The sequence below is a fragment of the Pelodiscus sinensis genome, chromosome 6 (assembly GCF_052426305.1).
Source record: "Pelodiscus sinensis isolate ZL-2025 chromosome 6, ASM5242630v1, whole genome shotgun sequence".
NCBI lineage: Eukaryota > Metazoa > Chordata > Testudines > Trionychidae > Pelodiscus > Pelodiscus sinensis.
Genome location: NC_143057.1, coordinates 131,909,421 through 131,929,522, shown reverse-complemented (window position 1 = coordinate 131,929,522; position 20,102 = coordinate 131,909,421). Strand labels below are relative to the sequence as shown.

The following is a 20,102-nucleotide window of genomic DNA, read 5'->3' as shown; positions in this document are numbered from 1 at the left end:
ATCATAGAAGCTAATCAGATTGGTCAGGCACGACTTGCCCTTGGTGAATCCATGTTGCCTGTTCCTGATCACTTTCCTCTCATCCAAGTGCTTCCAAATGGATTCCTTGAGAATCCCTCAAAATGACTTCTTGGTTCCTGGTTTGAAGTCGGTGGAGCCTGACTGAGCAGAAGGTGGGGGCATGTGGCTCAAGCAGTGTTTATAGGCCCTGGACTTCTTGTACAGCTGGGACTGGCTCCCTTGCCCCTGAGGCATTGGGGTTTGAAATGCTCACATGCCTACCACAAGAACTAGGGGTCACCAAATAAAATTAATAGGCAGCAGGTTTAAAACCAACCAAAGGAAGTTTTTCTTCACACAGCACACAGTCAACCTGTGGAACTCCTTGCCAGAGGATGTGGTGAAGGCCAGGCCTTTAACAGGGCTCAAAAAGAGCTAGATAGATTCATGGAGGTTAGGTCCATAATGGCTACTGGTCAGGCTGGGCAGGACTGGGGCCCTTGGCCTCTGTTTGGGAAACGCTGGAAATGCACAACAGAGGCGGGATCACATGGTGATGCCCTGCTCTGTTCCCTCCCTCTGGGGCACCCGGCAGTGGCCGCTGCGGGCAGGCAGGCCACTGGGCCAGATGGCCCTGTGCTCTGACCCCGCCTGGCTGCTCACACGTTCTTATGTGCTTGGCCTGGGCCATGGTCCCCAGGGTTTTCAAGGCAGCCCGGGAGCCCTTCAGCCACTACAGGCCCTGGCAGTGCAAGGGGAGGCGCTGAACCAGGAGGCCTGCCCCATGCAGATGGCAGCAGAGTTGGCCACATTGGAAGCTGCTTGCAGAGCTGCCTGGCTCGGTGCCCTGTAGCAGGCAAAGGCCAGTCCCGTGGGCTGGATAAGGACCAGCTCTTGCATCCAAACTCCTCCAGCTTTCTGGAGTCTTTCTGGGGGTAGCCCCAGGCTGCCCCGAAGCTCCCTGTGGGGCAGGTGGCAGTGGGGCCGTGGGGCCCATCAGAACAAAGGACTGTTGTACCGTGCACGCAGACGCCATCCCCCAGGGCGGCTGCCCTGCAGACACCAGCGCCTGGGCCGCGCGCCGGCCACGAGCGAGTCTCCAGCTGGAGTCTGCTCTGAGAACATCCCTGAGTCCAGGGACTGGGGCTTCCGGGCAACCTCCTGGGGGGGGGGCCCTTGCAGTGGCTCCTAAGCCCAAGTGAACCCTCATTGCCTGCCGGGATGCAGTGGGTGCGGCGCTGGCTGCTGTGGGCTGGGGCGACCCCTGCTGGCCGGGGCTGCAACTGCCCAGCGGGGGGGGCGCCAGAGGAACCTCAGGTCAGGCAGACAGTGGCCCAACGGGTTCTCACCGGAGAGGGCAGGGGCTGAGCAAAGGGAGGGGGCGGTTTGGAGAGCAGAGGCTAAGCAGAGTGCTGGGAGGTCAGGGGGGCGATGCTCCCGCCCCGAGGGGGCTGCGGCTGCCTGGCCCTGGCTCCTTATTCCCACCTCTCACCCGCGCTGGGCCGTGTCCTGGAGAAGCAGTAACCCCCCCCCCCCCGTTCTACTGGGGGGTGGAGTCTCATCTTGCTGCTACGGGGGTGCAGGATCAGGGGGATCCCCGATGCGCCCTCACACCTGCCACTATCCCGGATGCCTCGGTCACCTCCCCCAGCCCCTGGAAACCAACCGCTATCCCCAGCCACAAATGCTGCTCTCGCCTGTAAAGCAGCATGGTGAGCTGTGATCACAACTGGTCACACTGGTAAGTGCAAAGAGACCCAAGTTCAGCCCACTGGCTAGTTACCCACTCCCTCCACAGCCACAGCCACAGCCACAGCCACAGCCACAGCCAGCTCGCAGGGCTCTGGGCACAGAGCTGGACAATTACCAGCCAAATCATTTGGGAGAGAATTTGGATGAACAAGTCCCAAGAATCAATCACGATTTTTCTAAGAACCTTTTACCGCTTGTGCCAAAAGCCGCACTCAAGGAAGAAGGCTGCACTGGTTCCAAAGAAACGCAGCCTGGCCTAGCGGGCAAGTGAAGGCAGCTACAAAATCCTTCTCGATAACAAAGGAGAAAGGGAAATTGACAGTCGCGACTTGAAGCAGATGCCTGGTGTGACGACGCAGTCGGGGTTCCCCTGATCCTGCACCGCCGGAGCAGCAAGAGCAGGTTCCGCCAGCAGTAGAATAGCGAGGTTTTATTGCTCCTCCAGGATACAGCCCAGCACGGGGGACCCCGGGATACAGAGCAGACAGCACCCCCCACTACGGCACACTAGGCACGGTAAACCCTTGGTAAGGGAGCAACAGCCACCGAGTGAAATCCGTGTTCACTGGAAGCAAGGGCAAGAAGGAGTTGGAGTTTATCTGAGCCCAGAAGACAGCTGGCAATGGCAGTGACCCTTCACGCGACGGGTGTGGCAGAACGGTCACTACTACGGAAAGCGCAGAAGTGTTCAGTCAAGAGACGACGTGGGGAAGCACATGCTGGCTGGGAAACCCTTTCTCGTGCAGCAGAACTTCAGGGGCTGTTAAACAGCAGGGCTAAAGTTAGAATCAGCAGGTCTAGAGCAGTTTCTCAACCAGTGTGCGAGTGCCCTGAGGGGGACTCCAGAGACACCTGGGGGACGTCAACAATTGACATTTGGAGAAAACGGAATTTTTGTTTTCAGTCTTACAGCTCTTTATTATTTTTGTACGTTTTACACCCAAAAATTTCATCACCTGCCCAGCTATGATTATGTTGTTTAAACAAATGTGTTGCAATGGTAGAAAAAAATTGTGTGTCTCTGAAAACTGTAGGTACTGTAGGATTGATGCTTTTTTTTGGGGAGAGGGGAAAGGGGTACTTTATAAAAAAGGTTGAGAAACACTGGTCTAGATGGCTTACCTCCAAGAGTTTTAAAAGAGCTGGCTGCGAATAACTCCTGGGACAGTTTCAAAAGACCGGCAGAAAGCTAATGTTGTGCCAATAGTTTAAAAAGAGAAAATGCTGTGACTCGGGTAATTAAGGACCTATTAGCTGACAGCAATCCTGGACAAAATGATACAATGGCTGAGCCAGGATCCGGTCACTAAACAATGACAGGAAGGTAATACAGCTGGTGCTAATCAACAGGTGACGATGGAAAATAGCTTCTGGCAAACTAATAGGAGCTCTTTCTTGCTGAGATGACACGTTTGGTTGATGAAGGTGATGGGTCTCAGACTGTAACTGTAAACAGGGAACCTGTGAGTGGAGATTGGATATTAGGAAAAACTATTTCCCTAGGCAGGTGGGGCAGCACTGGAATGGGTTCCCTAGGGAAGTAGTGGAGTCTCCATCCCTAGAGGTGTTTTAGTCTCCGCTTGACAAAGCCCTGGCCGGGTTGATTTAGTTGGAATTGGTCCTGCCTTGGGCAGGGGGCTGGACTTGACCTTCTGAGGTCTCTTCCAACTCTGTGGTTCTATGATTGGTTCTTGGCCTTGTGGTATTTTAAATTTGTGCCTGGTACAACACACAAAAGCATCACTGACAAAGTTTGCAGTTGGCCCGGTAATGGAAGCGGGTCCCTGACAAAACCCGCTGGGATCGCTTGGAACAAGCCGAGTGTTTTGCTACAGCTGATTGTACAGACCTAGGATCAAAGAGCGTCAGCTGCAGTCCCGGGCTGGGAACTCGGGAAAGATTTCAGGGGTGGATAGTTAGTGGGACACGAGCTCCCTGTGCGACACCATGGCCATGCTGTCGTTCTGGGGTTCAGCTCAGCCCAGAGAGAAGCTGTCATCACCTGCCTTGCAGCTCTGGATACCTTCTCAGCCTGGACACGGCGAGGCTCCAGAGAGTCCGGGGGCAGCCCACAGGCCACACTGCACAAACCCTGGACTCGATGTGCCCCCCCGCCTCCCGGCCCTTCTGGGACACGCACAGTTAGTGAGTTTGCTGCTCCTTTGAGGAGCTGGGAACAGGAGGCTGGTCCCGTGTCTGGAGTTGCCCAATCTCGGCAAAGCAAAGTCACGTTTACTCAGTGAGTTTGCTGCGAGCCCAGGCGGAAGGCTCCGGGCGGAAAGGCTCCGGGCGGAAAGGCTACGGGCGGAAAGGCTACGGGCGGAAAGGCTACGGGCGGAAAGGCTACGGGCAGAAAGGCTACAGGCGGAAAGGCTACAGGCGCTGGGAGAGTTCAGGCAAGCGAGTCTTTGGGGAGGAAACGCCTTCGCACAAGTTTGCTTTAGTCCCGCTGGGGCTGGGTGAAAGATCCCGTAGGGCAAGGGGCTCAAACACCCAGCCTGGGGCCAGCTACGGCTGGAGCAGTTTTACAATCTGGCCCAGGAGTCCTGGCAGCCTGCAGGGGTGAATCTGTCCCCCAAGCCTCCCCCTCCTTGCACCCCCGCCCGAGGGACGCAGCCTCAGGAATCACGGGGAGACCCGGTGCCGGGCAGAAGCAGCGACTCCCACCTCCGCACCCTGCCTGCTGCCCTGTCTCTCTTGCGGCCACTGAAACAAGCAGCCGGGCAGGTCGACCGAAATCCACAGCCCTCGGGAGGGTCAGGCTAGTCTCTTGCCACCTGCTTAGCCGTGGGCTGGAGAGAGGCAGGTCTGCAAAGCACTTTGGTCCAGCCCAGAATAGCATCAAGGCCACCCGCCATGGCCCTAAGGGTGCCAGTGGGTCCGCGAGGGCGAGAGACTCTGCTGCACCCCTTGATCCTGGGCTGCCCTGCTCACGCTGTATCCCACGGGCACCCTGTGCGCCCTGCCACTGCCTCAGCTGGGTGACGAGGCTTGTGCCGGCCTGGGGCTGCCCCCTTTGCAGGAGGGCCCTTGGAGGCGCGGCCGGCCAGGCCATTGGCACCGTGGTCGGATCACTGAGGATCCTCCCCCGTCTGTCTCAAGCAGGCGGGGCCGCGCCGTCATTGCAGGTCACCGCTCACAGGCGCTCTCCCGGCGGCATCAGCAGGGAAACCAGGCCCCTCAGCACCTCCCCGGCGTGGCCAGGGCAGCACCAGCACAGCGGCTCCCTCTGGGGCAGATCCAGGGCATTCTGTGCCCCTTGCTCCTTGGGCAGTGCTGGAGTTGGCTTCCCGTGCACCAGGTAACCCTGCCTCTGGCCCAGGGCCTGGCCTTGGGGGCCCAGCAGCATGGGCGGCTCTCAGGGCCGTGGAGCGCTCCTGGCCAAGGCCAAGGCTCAATGCAGATTCCTCCAAGGGGCGCGAAGGGATGGAACGTGGGGCCCTCTCCTCCGTCCTGCACCTGGAGCGCTCGCACACGTGGCGCTGCGTCTGCTCCCAGGCACTGGAGGGGACGAGCAGCGGCTTGCGACACGGCTGCACTGTCCTGCCCCCGGCGAGCGGAGCAGGGAGCCTAGTAACTATTGGACTAGGCCCTAACTGCTCTGAGACAGTAACCGGCTCCAGCAGCGCTGCCGCGACCATCCTGGGCAGCAAGGACCCGAGGCGGGGGCAGGTTGGCAGGTCCCTGCGTCCCCCACGAGGGCGCCACGCCAGGCCGAGGGGGAACTTCCCGGCGCGGGCGCACGGGCGTGAGCAAGCCCTGCAAGAACTGGCGCTAGCAGCAAATCCAGGCCAGGCAGCGGTGCTAGTTCTGCGGGGCGCTGGCCTTGTGGCCCTGGGCTCAGCGAGCGCTCCAGGCTGTGACCTCCACCCTGTTCTCTGGCTGCTCTGGGCCGCCTGCTCTCTAGGTCTGGCCTCGGCTCCCTTCGTCGCGAGCCAAACCCTGATGGGAGCCCTGCCCCACGGGCAAACCCTGCAACCAGGAATCTGCGGCGAGGTGCAGCGTCTCCTGGCCTCTGCCTCCGCGCCTGACGCAGCTTCCTGCAGGGCCGGGGCGCTCCTGGGCCCACTGACGTCCGGGGGAGTTTGCCAGCCATTCCCACGAGCCGGGATTTCCCCCTGGTGGCCCTGGCAGGGGGCAGCTGGAGCCAGGCTGGGAAACCTGCCTGTGCAGGAGCGATGCCGGGGGCTGGCTCTGCCAAGCTGGCCAGTGCTGGGCTGAGCTGGCCCCTGTGCGCCGGAATCGCTGACCTGGGATCCGACCCGACACGAGAACATTCAGCCTGGAGCGAAGAGGCAGCGTTCCCAGCGAGTCGCTAACCATTGGGACAGCTGGCTGAGGGGCGTGACGGCTTCTCCGCCCTGGCAGTATTTCAATCCGGACGGGGGGCTGCCCTGGTGCAGACGCTCGGCTCAGGGCGGGCGCCCGGCCTGTGCGCGTCCTGGGGCAAGGCCAGATGATAACCCAGGGATCCCTGCTGGGCTAGCGGCTCTGGCACCGGGTGGCAACAGGCCAGGCCGAGCCCCCCACCCAGGCAGACAGGCTGGTGGGGCTCAGGCCTGAGCACAGAACTAGCCGCGTGGGCCTCGCAGCCCCAGCAAAGGCTGGGACTAGCCCCCAGGGCCGAGCATGCACAGGCCAGGTGGCCGGCTCCCGGCGGCAGGGCAGACACCTGGCGTGCCCCCACGTAACAGGCCCACTGCCCAGCTGGGCGAGGGAGCCTCGTGCCCAGCACCAGCTGAGTGTGACCCCCAGCTCGGCAGCAGCGCCCGGCAGCCAGCCCGGCCCAAGGGTGCAGGACTAACCTGGTCAGTGAGCTCAGAGCCGCTTGCTGGGGAGCAGCTGGGAGAGCTCCTGGGGGCCAGTAATGCAGGGAAAGAAGGGCCCGGGGGCGGGGCTAGTCCTGGGAACAGCTGGCAAGTGGCCAGCTGATGGGGAGGTGCCCGAGGCGGCACAGGGCCAGGATACTGGGCCAGGCCCCTCCATGGCTCAAGGGTGGGGCCCTGCCCGGAGCAGGCCACACCCCCGTGTGGGAAGGGGGGCAGGCAGGGGTGTGGGAGCCCGGCTGCTGCCTCAGCTGTGGGGGCAGCAGGAGGCGAAAGCGGAGGCCCTGTCCCTCTCGCCACAGTCCGGGAAGCCAGAGGGGGAAGGCGGCTGCCGACCGCCCTCCTACTGGCCCCCCAGGTCACTCCCTGTTGCGCTCACGCCTCCCGATGGCACCAGTGCCGGATGCCTGGTCTGAGGGCAGCCCCCTGCTCACGCCCCAGAGGGCTGCTGTGTGGGGCCAGTCCCCCACCCCCGGCTGTGCTAGTGCCCAGCAAGGACAATGCTGTGCCCCCTGGGCCCAGGCCGCCCGGCCCCCTGCCCCCGAGGCACTGGGCTTGGACTATTCCCCTCTATGTGCTCCCCACCCGCTGCCGAGCCCCACGCGCCAGGCTGAGCCAGGGCCTGAAACCTCTGCCGCCTGCCCGCTTTGATTGGAAGAGCCGTGGGGGACGAGGCGATGGGAGGGACCCGGGCACCCCGAGCCGAGAGGCGGGGCCGGGACAGGCCCCGGGCTGTCTCCTGGCAGCCCAGGGGAGCAGACTCGGCAGACCAACGCAGCGGGAAAGCCGGTTTTATTGAGGACTCCGCCCGTTCCCACCCCGGGAGGGTCGGGGAGAAGCCTGGGCGAGCGCAGGTCCCGGGGGACGCAGGGCTCTGGGGTGGGGCAGGTGAGTGATCGCGCTTGGAGACCTACAGACAATACTTCAGAAGTCAAATACAAACCCACGGGCGCGCTGGGCGCAGGCACTTGGGAAGGAAGAGCAGCAGGGGGCGGGCGGGGGCTGCCCTGGGGCAGGGCACCCAGAGATTAACCCCCGCGCCCTGGAGCAAAGGCACTGGGTGGCGGGGGGCAGCCAGCAATAAGGCATCGGAGGTGAGGGGTGGGCTGGTGCAGTCTCTGTAGCTCTCCCCTGCCCACTGGCCCCAGGGCAGGGCCGAGCCGATGCCCGGAGACGCGAGCCCAAAAAAGGCACGAAGGCAAATGCCGGGGGAGGGGGCTGGGGGGGCAGTGGCAGCCCAGCCTCCTCGTGCGCACGGTGCACCAGGCGCTGTGGCCGTGTCAAGCAGAGCAGCGTGCGCCGTGGCTCTCTGGCTGCGGGTGGGCAGTGTCAGGTCGGCTCCCCTGGCGTGTCCAGGCGGCCCCGGGCCGAGGGCAGGCCTGCTGGCTGGCAGCGGCAGCCGTCTCTGCGGTGAGTGGGGTGGGGGCTCCGCTCGTGGCCACGCGCCCCTCAGTTCTGCCCCTCGTCCCGCAGCTCCGAGGGCAGGAACTTGTACTGCTGCTGCCGGATCATGGCCAGCTTCTTCCGGGCCTCCTCCAGCTCCCGCTCCTTCCGCAGCATCTCCTCCTGCGCCGCAATGATCTGCCAGGGAGAGGTGGGTGAGAGCCCGGCCTGGCGCCGGCCTGGGGCCCCGCGGCCCCGCCCACGAGCCTGGGGCCCCGCGGCCCCGCGGCCCCGCCCACGAGCCTGGGGCCCCGCGGCCCCGCCCACGAGCCTGGGGCCCTGCGGCCCCGCCCTGCCCACGTGCCAAGCGAGCGCTGGCTGGAGCCCGCGTGTGCCCCGGCTACAGCTGGCATTGGCATGCTGAAGGGGTGCGTGTGGGCTCGCAGCTGGGCTCCCATTCCCTCCCCTGACCCTGGCTATCTGGCGCTGCGCGCAGTCCCCAGCCGTCCCCCTGCACCACGTGGCCAGAGCTCCCCTCCATATAACTTAACCGTGGGTCTCTCCCCGGAGGCCCCACCCAGCCGCCCCGGGTCTCTCCCCAGGGGACCCGCCCAGCCGCCCCAGGGCCGGGGTCTCTCCCCAGGGGCCCCACCCAGCCGCCCCGGGTCTCTCCCCGGGGGCTCCGCCCAGCCGCCCCGGGTCTCTCCCCGGAGGCCCCGCCCAGCCGCCCCGGGGCCGTGGTCTCTCCCCAGGGGCCCCGCCCAGCCGCCCCGGGTCTCTCCCCGGGGGCCCCGCCCAGCCGCCCCGGGGCCGTGGTCTCTCCCCGGGGGCCCCGCCCAGCCGCCCCGGGGCCGTGGTCTCTCCCCGGGGGCCCCGCCCAGCCGCCCCGGGGCCGTGGTCTCTCCCCGGGGGCCCCGCCCAGCCGCCCCGGGGCCGTGGTCTCTCCCCGGGGGACCCGCCCAGCCGCCCCGGGGCCGGGGTCTCTCCCCAGGGGCCCCACCCAGCCGCCCCAGGTCTCTCCCCGGGGGCCCCGCCCAGCCGCCCCAGGGCCGGGGTTTCTCCCCAGGGGCCCCACCCAGCCGCCCCAGGGCCGTGGTCTCTCCCCGGGGGCCCGCCCAGCCGCCCCGGGGCCGTGGTCTCTCCCCAGGGGCCCCGCCCAGCCGCCCTTGTCACGTGGCCTCTCCCCGGGGGCCCCGCCCAGCCGCCCTTGTCACGTGGCTGTCCCGATTCTGGCTGAGATATTAGCCCACGTACTCGGGCTGGAGCCAAACTAAGGTCAGAGCCCAGGGGCTGCGGTGGGGCAGACTCTCCCGCTGCAGGCTCCAGCAGCCTCCTCTGAGGCCTCTGCTGCCGCCCCCGGCAGGGCAGGACACCCTGGCTGGCAGCGGGCGACTCCTGTCTGGACCCTGCGCCCCTCAGCAGCTCGCCACAGGGGAGACGTTTCCAAGCGGGGGCGGGGGAGGAGCGTACTCGGGCTGCATCTGCTCACATGAGCAGGAGACAGGTGAGGGATGAGGTAGCAGGTCAGTAGGTTCCAGGGGTAACAGCTGGGAGAAGGGGCAGTCCCCCCTTCAAGCTGCCCACAGACTCCAGGCAGAGCTCCGCTCCTCACCTGCGCGATGCCTCCGACCATCTTCTCCTTCACCACCACCGGCTCGTTCTCCTGGTCCTGGAAGGTGGCTGCTTTCTGGGCTGCCTTCACCAGATTGTCGGAGGCCCTCTTCACGGCGTTGCCGGCGGCCTGGCAGCGGGAAAGGGACAGCAGCCACTGAGCCGGGCGCACGGCTCTGCGACCCGCGAGCGGGCAGCCACGGCCCAGCACCGACGTCAGGGGCTCCGGGCACATCGGGGCAGGCTGCACAGGGCCTGGCCTGGCGGAGTCAGCGAGGGACAATGGGCGGGGCAGCCAGTGGGATATGGGGACTGCAGGGAGGGGGCCCCGCTCTGTGCCCGAGCTGTGGGTCATGCCGGCGCCAGGAGCCCCACGGGGGGCAGAACGTGACTTGTGACCCGGCAGGGGCTTGCTCTGGGGCCACAGGGGCCCAGCGCCCAGGGAGGGGTCAGGGCCGGAGCCAGGCCCTGTGCGGGCGGGGCAGGACACGGACTCCACCTTGGGGCAGGGCCACAGCAAGGCCTGGGAGCCAGAGAACAGGCCCCCCGGCTGCACCTCAGGCACCACGAGCAGTCGCCCCCATTAACCCCTCGAGCGCCAGCACCAGCCCTGCCCCCTTAAGTGTCAAGGGCCTCAAGTCCCTCCTTAACCCCTCGAGCGCCAGAGCCCGGCCCCACTGCCGCTGAGTCAGGGTCCTCCCCCAACCCCTTAACCCCTCAAGTGCCAGAGCCCTGCCCCACTGCCGCTGAGTCAGGGTCCTCCCCAACCCCTTAACCCCTCAAGTGCCAGAGCCCGGCCCCACTACCGCTGAGTCAGGATCCTCCCCCAACCCCTTAACCCCTCGAGTGCCAGAGCCCGGCCCCACTACCGCTGAGTCAGGGTCCTCCCCAACCCCTTAACCCCTCAAGTGCCAGAGCCCGGCCCCACTACCGCTGAGTCAGGGTCCTCCCCCAACCCCTTAACCCCTCGAGCGCCAGAGCCCGGCCCCACTACCGCTGAGTCAGGGTCCTCCCCCAACCCCTTAACCCCTCGAGCGCCAGAGCCCGGCCCCACTGCCGCTGAGTCAGGGTCCTCCCCCAACCCCTTAACCCCTCGAGTGCCAGAGCCCGGCCCCACTACCGCTGAGTCAGGATCCTCCCCCAACCCCTTAACCCCTCGAGTGCCAGAGCCCGGCCCCACTACCGCTGAGTCAGGATCCTCCCCCAACCCCTTAACCCCTCGAGTGCCAGAGCCCGGCCCCACTACCGCTGAGTCAGGATCCTCCCCCAACCCCTTAACCCCTCGAGTGCCAGAGCCCGGCCCCACTACCGCTGAGTCAGGATCCTCCCCCAACCCCTTAATCCCTCGAGTGCCAGAGCCCGGCCCCACTACCGCTGAGTCGGGATCCTCCCCAACCCCTTAACCCCTCGAGTGCCAGAGCCCGGCCCCACTACCGCTGAGTCAGGGTCCCCCCCAACCCCTTAACCCCTCGAGTGCCAGAGCCCGGCCCCACTGCCGCTGAGTCAGGGTCCCCCCCAACCCCTTAACCCCTCGAGTGCCAGAGCCCGGCCCCACTACCGCTGAGTCAGGGTCCCCCCCAACCCCTTAACCCCTCGAGTGCCAGAGCCCGGCCCCACTACCGCTGAGTCAGGATCCTCCCCCAACCCCTTAACCCCTCGAGTGCCAGAGCCCGGCCCCACTACCGCTGAGTCAGGATCCTCCCCCAACCCCTTAACCCCTCGAGTGCCAGAGCCCGGCCCCACTACCGCTGAGTCAGGATCCTCCCCCAACCCCTTAACCCCTCGAGTGCCAGAGCCCTGCCCCACTACCGCTGAGTCAGGATCCTCCCCCAACCCCTTAACCCCTCGAGTGCCAGAGCCCGGCCCCACTACCGCTGAGTCAGGATCCTCCCCCAACCCCTTAATCCCTCGAGTGCCAGAGCCCGGCCCCACTGCCGCTGAGTCAGGATCCTCCCCCAACCCCTTAATCCCTCGAGTGCCAGAGCCCGGCCCCACTGCCGCTGAGTCAGGATCCTCCCCCAACCCCTTAATCCCTCGAGTGCCAGAGCCCGGCCCCACTACCGCTGAGTCAGGATCCTCCCCCAACCCCTTAATCCCTCGAGTGCCAGAGCCCGGCCCCACTACCGCTGAGTCAGGATCCTCCCCCAACCCCTTAATCCCTCGAGTGCCAGAGCCCGGCCCCACTACCGCTGAGTCAGGATCCTCCCCCAACCCCTTAATCCCTCGAGCGCCAGAGCCCGGCCCCACTGCCGCTGAGTCAGGGTCCTCCCCCAACCCCTTAACCCCTCAAGTGCCAGAGCCCTGCCCCACTGCCGCTGAGTCAGGGTCCTCCCCAACCCCTTAACCCCTCAAGTGCCAGAGCCCGGCCCCACTACCGCTGAGTCAGGGTCCTCCCCAACCCCTTAACCCCTCAAGTGCCAGAGCCCGGCCCCACTACCGCTGAGTCAGGATCCTCCCCCAACCCCTTAATCCCTCGAGTGCCAGAGCCCGGCCCCACTACCGCTGAGTCAGGATCCTCCCCCAACCCCTTAACCCCTCGAGTGCCAGAGCCCGGCCCCACTGCCGCTGAGTCAGGATCCTCCCCCAACCCCTTAATCCCTCGAGTGCCAGAGCCCTGCCCCACTACCGCTGAGTCAGGATCCTCCCCCAACCCCTTAACCCTTCGAGTGCCAGAGCCCTGCCCCACTACCGCTGAGTCAGGATCCTCCCCCAACCCCTTAATCCCTCGAGTGCCAGAGCCCTGCCCCACTACCGCTGAGTCAGGATCCTCCCCCAACCCCTTAACCCCTCGAGTGCCAGAGCCCGGCCCCACTACCGCTGAGTCAGGATCCTCCCCCAACCCCTTAATCCCTCGAGTGCCAGAGCCCGGCCCCACTACCGCTGAGTCAGGGTCCTTCCCCAACCCCTTAACCCCTCGAGTGCTAGAGCCCGGCCCCACTACCGCTGAGTCAGGATCCTCCCCCAACCCCTTAACCCCTCGAGTGCCAGAGCCCGGCCCCACTACCGCTGAGTCAGGATCCTCCCCCAACCCCTTAACCCCTCGAGTGCCAGAGCCCGGCCCCACTACCGCTGAGTCAGGATCCTCCCCCAACCCCTTAATCCCTCGAGTGCCAGAGCCCTGCCCCACTACCGCTGAGTCAGGATCCTCCCCCAACCCCTTAACCCCTCGAGTGCCAGAGCCCGGCCCCACTACCGCTGAGTCAGGATCCTCCCCCAACCCCTTAATCCCTCGAGTGCCAGAGCCCGGCCCCACTACCGCTGAGTCAGGGTCCTTCCCCAACCCCTTAACCCCTCGAGTGCTAGAGCCCGGCCCCACTACCGCTGAGTCAGGATCCTCCCCCAACCCCTTAACCCCTCGAGTGCCAGAGCCCGGCCCCACTACCGCTGAGTCAGGATCCTCCCCCAACCCCTTAGCCCCTCGAGTGCCAGAGCCCGGCCCCACTACCGCTGAGTCAGGATCCTCCCCCAACCCCTTAACCCCTCGAGTGCCAGAGCCCTGCCCCACTACCGCTGAGTCAGGGTCCCCCCCAACCCCTTAACCCCTCGAGTGCCAGAGCCCGGCCCCACTACCGCTGAGTCAGGATCCTCCCCCAACCCCTTAATCCCTCGAGTGCCAGAGCCCGGCCCCACTACCGCTGAGTCAGGGTCCTTCCCCAACCCCTTAACCCCTCGAGTGCTAGAGCCCGGCCCCACTACCGCTGAGTCAGGATCCTCCCCCAACCCCTTAACCCCTCGAGTGCCAGAGCCCGGCCCCACTACCGCTGAGTCAGGATCCTCCCCCAACCCCTTAACCCCTCGAGTGCCAGAGCCCGGCCCCACTACCGCTGAGTCAGGGTCCTTCCCCAACCCCTTAACCCCTCGAGCGCCAGAGCCCGGCCCCACTGCCGCTGAGTCAGGATCCTCCCCCAACCCCTTAATCCCTCGAGCGCCAGAGCCCGGCCCCACTACCGCTGAGTCAGGATCCTCCCCCAACCCCTTAACCCCTCGAGTGCCAGAGCCCGGCCCCACTACCGCTGAGTCAGGATCCTCCCCCAACCCCTTAATCCCTCGAGTGCCAGAGCCCGGCCCCACTACCGCTGAGTCAGGATCCTCCCCCAACCCCTTAACCCCTCGAGTGCCAGAGCCCTGCCCCACTGCCGCTGAGTCAGGATCCTCCCCCAACCCCTTAACCCCTCGAGTGCCAGAGCCCGGCCCCACTACCGCTGAGTCAGGATCCTCCCCCAACCCCTTAACCCCTCGAGTGCCAGAGCCCGGCCCCACTACCGCTGAGTCAGGATCCTCCCCCAACCCCTTAACCCCTCGAGTGCCAGAGCCCGGCCCCACTACCGCTGAGTCAGGATCCTCCCCCAACCCCTTAACCCCTCGAGTGCCAGAGCCCGGCCCCACTACCGCTGAGTCAGGATCCTCCCCCAACCCCTTAATCCCTCGAGTGCCAGAGCCCGGCCCCACTACCGCTGAGTCGGGATCCTCCCCCAACCCCTTAACCCCTCGAGTGCCAGAGCCCGGCCCCACTACCGCTGAGTCAGGGTCCCCCCCAACCCCTTAACCCCTCGAGTGCCAGAGCCCGGCCCCACTACCGCTGAGTCAGGGTCCCCCCCAACCCCTTAACCCCTCGAGTGCCAGAGTCCGGCCCCACTACCGCTGAGTCAGGGTCCCCCCCAACCCCTTAACCCCTCGAGTGCCAGAGCCCGGCCCCACTACCGCTGAGTCAGGGTCCTCCCCCAACCCCTTAGCCCCTCGAGTGCCAGAGCCCGGCCCCACTACCGCTGAGTCGGGATCCTCCCCCAACCCCTTAACCCCTCGAGTGCCAGAGCCCGGCCCCACTACCGCTGAGTCGGGGTCCTCCCCCAACCCCTTAACCCCTCGAGTGCCAGAGCCCGGCCCCACTACCGCTGAGTCAGGGTCCTCCCCCAACCCCTTAACCCCTCGAGTGCCAGAGCCCGGCCCCACTACCGCTGAGTCAGGATCCTCCCCCAACCCCTTAATCCCTCGAGTGCCAGAGCCCGGCCCCACTACCGCTGAGTCAGGATCCTCCCCCAACCCCTTAACCCCTCGAGTGCCAGAGCCCGGCCCCACTACCGCTGAGTCAGGGTCCTCCCCCAACCCCTTAACCCCTCGAGTGCCAGAGCCCGGCCCCACTACCGCTGAGTCAGGGTCCTCCCCCAACCCCTTAACCCCTCGAGTGCCAGAGCCCGGCCCCACTGCCGCTGAGTCAGGATCCTTCCCCAACCCCTTAACCCCTCGAGTGCCAGAGCCCTGCCCCACTACCGCTGAGTCAGGATCCTCCCCCACCCCCTTAACCCCTCGAGTGCCAGAGCCCGGCCCCACTGCCGCTGAGTCAGAGTCCTCCCCCAACCCCTTAACCCCTCGAGTGCCAGAGCCCGGCCCCACTACCGCTGAGTCAGGATCCTCCCCCAACCCCTTAACCCCTCGAGTGCCAGAGCCCTGCCCCACTGCCGCTGAGTCAGGATCCTCCCCCAACCCCTTAATCCCTCGAGTGCCAGAGCCCGGCCCCACTACCGCTGAGTCAGGATCCTCCCCCAACCCCTTAACCCCTCGAGTGCCAGAGCCCGGCCCCACTACCGCTGAGTCAGGATCCTCCCCCAACCCCTTAACCCCTCGAGTGCCAGAGCCCGGCCCCACTACCGCTGAGTCAGGATCCTCCCCCAACCCCTTAACCCCTCGAGTGCCAGAGCCCGGCCCCACTGCCGCTGAGTCAGGATCCTCCCCCAACCCCTTAACCCCTCGAGTGCCAGAGCCCGGCCCCACTACCGCTGAGTCAGGATCCTCCCCCAACCCCTTAACCCCTCGAGTGCCAGAGCCCGGCCCCACTACCGCTGAGTCAGGATCCTCCCCCAACCCCTTAATCCCTCGAGTGCCAGAGCCCGGCCCCACTACCGCTGAGTCGGGATCCTCCCCCAACCCCTTAACCCCTCGAGTGCCAGAGCCCGGCCCCACTACCGCTGAGTCAGGGTCCCCCCCAACCCCTTAACCCCTCGAGTGCCAGAGCCCGGCCCCACTACCGCTGAGTCAGGGTCCCCCCCAACCCCTTAACCCCTCGAGTGCCAGAGTCCGGCCCCACTACCGCTGAGTCAGGGTCCCCCCCAACCCCTTAACCCCTCGAGTGCCAGAGCCCGGCCCCACTACCGCTGAGTCAGGGTCCTCCCCCAACCCCTTAACCCCTCGAGTGCCAGAGTCCGGCCCCACTGCCGCTGAGTCAGGGTCCTCCCCCAACCCCTTAGCCCCTCGAGTGCCAGAGCCCGGCCCCACTACCGCTGAGTCGGGATCCTCCCCCAACCCCTTAACCCCTCGAGTGCCAGAGCCCGGCCCCACTACCGCTGAGTCGGGGTCCTCCCCCAACCCCTTAACCCCTCGAGTGCCAGAGCCCGGCCCCACTACCGCTGAGTCAGGGTCCTCCCCCAACCCCTTAACCCCTCGAGTGCCAGAGCCCGGCCCCACTACCGCTGAGTCAGGATCCTCCCCCAACCCCTTAATCCCTCGAGTGCCAGAGCCCGGCCCCACTACCGCTGAGTCAGGGTCCTCCCCCAACCCCTTAACCCCTCGAGTGCCAGAGCCCGGCCCCACTACCGCTGAGTCAGGGTCCTCCCCCAACCCCTTAACCCCTCGAGTGCCAGAGCCCGGCCCCACTGCCGCTGAGTCAGGATCCTTCCCCAACCCCTTAACCCCTCGAGTGCCAGAGCCCTGCCCCACTACCGCTGAGTCAGGATCCTCCCCCACCCCCTTAACCCCTCGAGTGCCAGAGCCCGGCCCCACTGCCGCTGAGTCAGAGTCCTCCCCCAACCCCTTAACCCCTCGAGTGCCAGAGCCCGGCCCCACTACCGCTGAGTCAGGATCCTCCCCCAACCCCTTAACCCCTCGAGTGCCAGAGCCCTGCCCCACTGCCGCTGAGTCAGGATCCTCCCCCAACCCCTTAATCCCTCGAGTGCCAGAGCCCGGCCCCACTACCGCTGAGTCAGGATCCTCCCCCAACCCCTTAACCCCTCGAGCGCCAGAGCCCGGCCCCACTACCGCTGAGTCAGGATCCTCCCCCAACCCCTTAACCCCTCGAGCGCCAGAGCCCGGCCCCACTACCGCTGAGTCAGGATCCTCCCCCAACCCCTTAATCCCTCGAGTGCCAGAGCCCGGCCCCACTACCGCTGAGTCAGGATCCTCCCCCAACCCCTTAACCCCTCGAGTGCCAGAGCCCGGCCCCACTGCCGCTGAGTCAGGATCCTCCCCCAACCCCTTAACCCCTCGAGTGCCAGAGCCCGGCCCCACTACCGCTGAGTCAGGATCCTCCCCCACCCCCTTAACCCCTCGAGTGCCAGAGCCCGGCCCCACTGCCGCTGAGTCAGAGTCCTCCCCCAACCCCTTAACCCCTCGAGTGCCAGAGCCCGGCCCCACTACCGCTGAGTCAGGATCCTCCCCCAACCCCTTAACCCCTCGAGTGCCAGAGCCCTGCCCCACTGCCGCTGAGTCAGGATCCTCCCCCAACCCCTTAATCCCTCGAGTGCCAGAGCCCGGCCCCACTACCGCTGAGTCAGGATCCTCCCCCAACCCCTTAACCCCTCGAGCGCCAGAGCCCGGCCCCACTACCGCTCAGTCAGGATCCTCCCCCAACCCCTTAATCCCTCGAGTGCCAGAGCCCGGCCCCACTACCGCTGAGTCAGGATCCTCCCCCAACCCCTTAACCCCTCGAGCGCCAGAGCCCTGCCCCACTGCCGCTGAGTCAGGATCCCCCCCAACCCCTTAACCCCTCGAGTGCCAGAGCCCGGCCCCACTACCGCTGAGTCAGGATCCTCCCCCAACCCCTTAACCCCTCGAGTGCCAGAGCCCGGCCCCACTACCGCTGAGTCAGGATCCTCCCCCAACCCCTTAACCCCTCGAGTGCCAGAGCCCGGCCCCACTGCCGCTGAGTCAGGATCCTCCCCCAACCCCTTAACCCCTCGAGTGCCAGAGCCCGGCCCCACTACCGCTGAGTCAGGATCCTCCCCCAACCCCTTAACCCCTCGAGTGCCAGAGCCCGGCCCCACTGCCGCTGAGTCAGGTTCCTCCCCCAACCCCTTAACCCCTCGAGTGCCAGAGCCCGGCCCCACTGCCGCTGAGTCAGGATCCTCCCCCAACCCCTTAATCCCTCGAGTGCCAGAGCCCGGCCCCACTACCGCTCAGTCTGGATCCTCCCCCAACCCCTTAACCCCTCGAGTGCCAGAGCCCGGCCCCACTACCGCTGAGTCAGGATCCTCCCCCAACCCCTTAACCCCTCGAGCGCCAGAGCCCGGCCCCACTACCGCTGAGTCGGGATCCTCCCCCAACTCCTTAACCCCTCGAGTGCCAGAGCCCGGCCCCACTACCGCTCAGTCGGGATCCTCCCCCAACCCCTTAATCCCTCGAGTGCCAGAGCCCGGCCCCACTACCGCTGAGTCAGGATCCTCCCCCAACCCCTTAACCCCTCGAGTGCCAGAGCCCGGCCCCACTACCGCTGAGTCAGGATCCTCCCCCAACCCCTTAACCCCTCGAGTGCCAGAGCCCGGCCCCACTACCGCTGAGTCAGGATCCTCCCCCAACCCCTTAATCCCTCGAGTGCCAGAGCCCGGCCCCACTGCCGCTGAGTCAGGATCCTCCCCCAACCCCTTAACCCCTCGAGTGCCAGAGCCCTGCCCCACTGCCGCTGAGTCAGGATCCTCCCCCAACCCCTTAACCCCTCGAGTGCCAGAGCCCGGCCCCACTACCGCTGAGTCAGGATCCTCCCCCAACCCCTTAACCCCTCGAGTGCCAGAGCCCGGCCCCACTACCGCTGAGTCAGGATCCTCCCCCAACCCCTTAACCCCTCGAGTGCCAGAGCCCGGCCCCACTACCGCTGAGTCAGGATCCTCCCCCAACCCCTTAACCCCTCGAGTGCCAGAGCCCGGCCCCACTACCGCTGAGTCAGGATCCTCCCCCAACCCCTTAATCCCTCGAGTGCCAGAGCCCGGCCCCACTACCGCTGAGTCGGGATCCTCCCCCAACCCCTTAACCCCTCGAGTGCCAGAGCCCGGCCCCACTACCGCTGAGTCAGGGTCCCCCCCAACCCCTTAACCCTTCGAGTGCCAGAGCCCGGCCCCACTACCGCTGAGTCAGGGTCCCCCCCAACCCCTTAACCCCTCGAGTGCCAGAGCCCGGCCCCACTACCGCTGAGTCAGGATCCTCCCCCAACCCCTTAATCCCTCGAGTGCCAGAGCCCGGCCCCACTACCGCTGAGTCGGGATCCTCCCCCAACCCCTTAACCCCTCGAGTGCCAGAGCCCGGCCCCACTACCGCTGAGTCAGGGTCCCCCCCAACCCCTTAACCCTTCGAGTGCCAGAGCCCGGCCCCACTACCGCTGAGTCAGGGTCCCCCCCAACCCCTTAACCCCTCGAGTGCCAGAGTCCGGCCCCACTACCGCTGAGTCAGGGTCCCCCCCAACCCCTTAACCCCTCGAGTGCCAGAGCCCGGCCCCACTACCGCTGAGTCAGGGTCCTCCCCCAACCCCTTAGCCCCTCGAGTGCCAGAGCCCGGCCCCACTACCGCTGAGTCGGGATCCTCCCCCAACCCCTTAACCCCTCGAGTGCCAGAGCCCGGCCCCACTACCGCTGAGTCGGGGTCCTCCCCAACCCCTTAACCCCTCGAGTGCCAGAGCCCGGCCCCACTACCGCTGAGTCAGGGTCCTCCCCCAACCCCTTAACCCCTCGAGTGCCAGAGCCCGGCCCCACTACCGCTGAGTCAGGATCCTCCCCCAACCCCTTAATCCCTCGAGTGCCAGAGCCCGGTCCCACTGCCGCTGAGTCAGGATCCTCCCCCAACCCCTTAATCCCTCGAGCGCCAGAGCCCGGCCCCACTACCGCTGAGTCAGGATCCTCCCCCACCCCCTTAACCCCTCGAGTGCCAGAGCCCGGCCCCACTTCCGCTGAGTCAGAGTCCTCCCCCAACCCCTTAACCCCTCGAGTGCCAGAGCCCGGCCCCACTACCGCTGAGTCAGGATCCTCCCCCAACCCCTTAACCCCTCGAGTGCCAGAGCCCTGCCCCACTGCCGCTGAGTCAGGATCCTCCCCCAACCCCTTAATCCCTCGAGTGCCAGAGCCCGGCCCCACTACCGCTGAGTCAGGATCCTCCCCCAACCCCTTAACCCCTCGAGTGCCGGAGCCCGGCCCCACTACCGCTGAGTCAGGATCCTCCCCCAACCCCTTAACCCCTCGAGTGCCAGAGCCCGGCCCCACTACCGCTGAGTCAGGATCTCCCCCAACCCCTTAGCCCCTCGAGTGCCAGAGCCCTGCCCCACTGCCGCTGAGTCAGGATCCCCCCCCAACCCCTTAACCCCTCGAGTGCCAGAGCCCGGCCCCACTACCGCTGAGTCGGGATCCTCCCCCAACCCCTTAACCCCTCGAGTGCCAGAGCCCGGCCCCACTACCGCTGAGTCAGGATCCTCCCCCAACCCCTGAACCCCTCGAGTGCCAGAGCCCGGCCCCACTACCGCTGAGTCGGGATCCTCCCCCAACCCCTTAACCCCTCGAGTGC

At 66.0% G+C, this 20,102-nt stretch overlaps 1 protein-coding gene across 1 annotated transcript in view; it reads right to left on the bottom strand.

Annotated features, from left to right (window-relative positions):
* Nucleotides 1-7,353: 7,353 nt before the first annotated feature.
* TLN1 (talin 1) overlaps nt 7,354-20,102 on the bottom strand; it is a 215,220-nt gene continuing 202,471 nt past the window's right edge. Inside the window, 2 exon segments of the mRNA XM_089779522.1 lie at nt 7,354-8,159; nt 9,574-9,702. Of these exon segments, the coding sequence (XP_089635648.1) occupies nt 8,028-8,159; nt 9,574-9,702 (261 nt within the window). The 3' untranslated portion in view covers nt 7,354-8,027.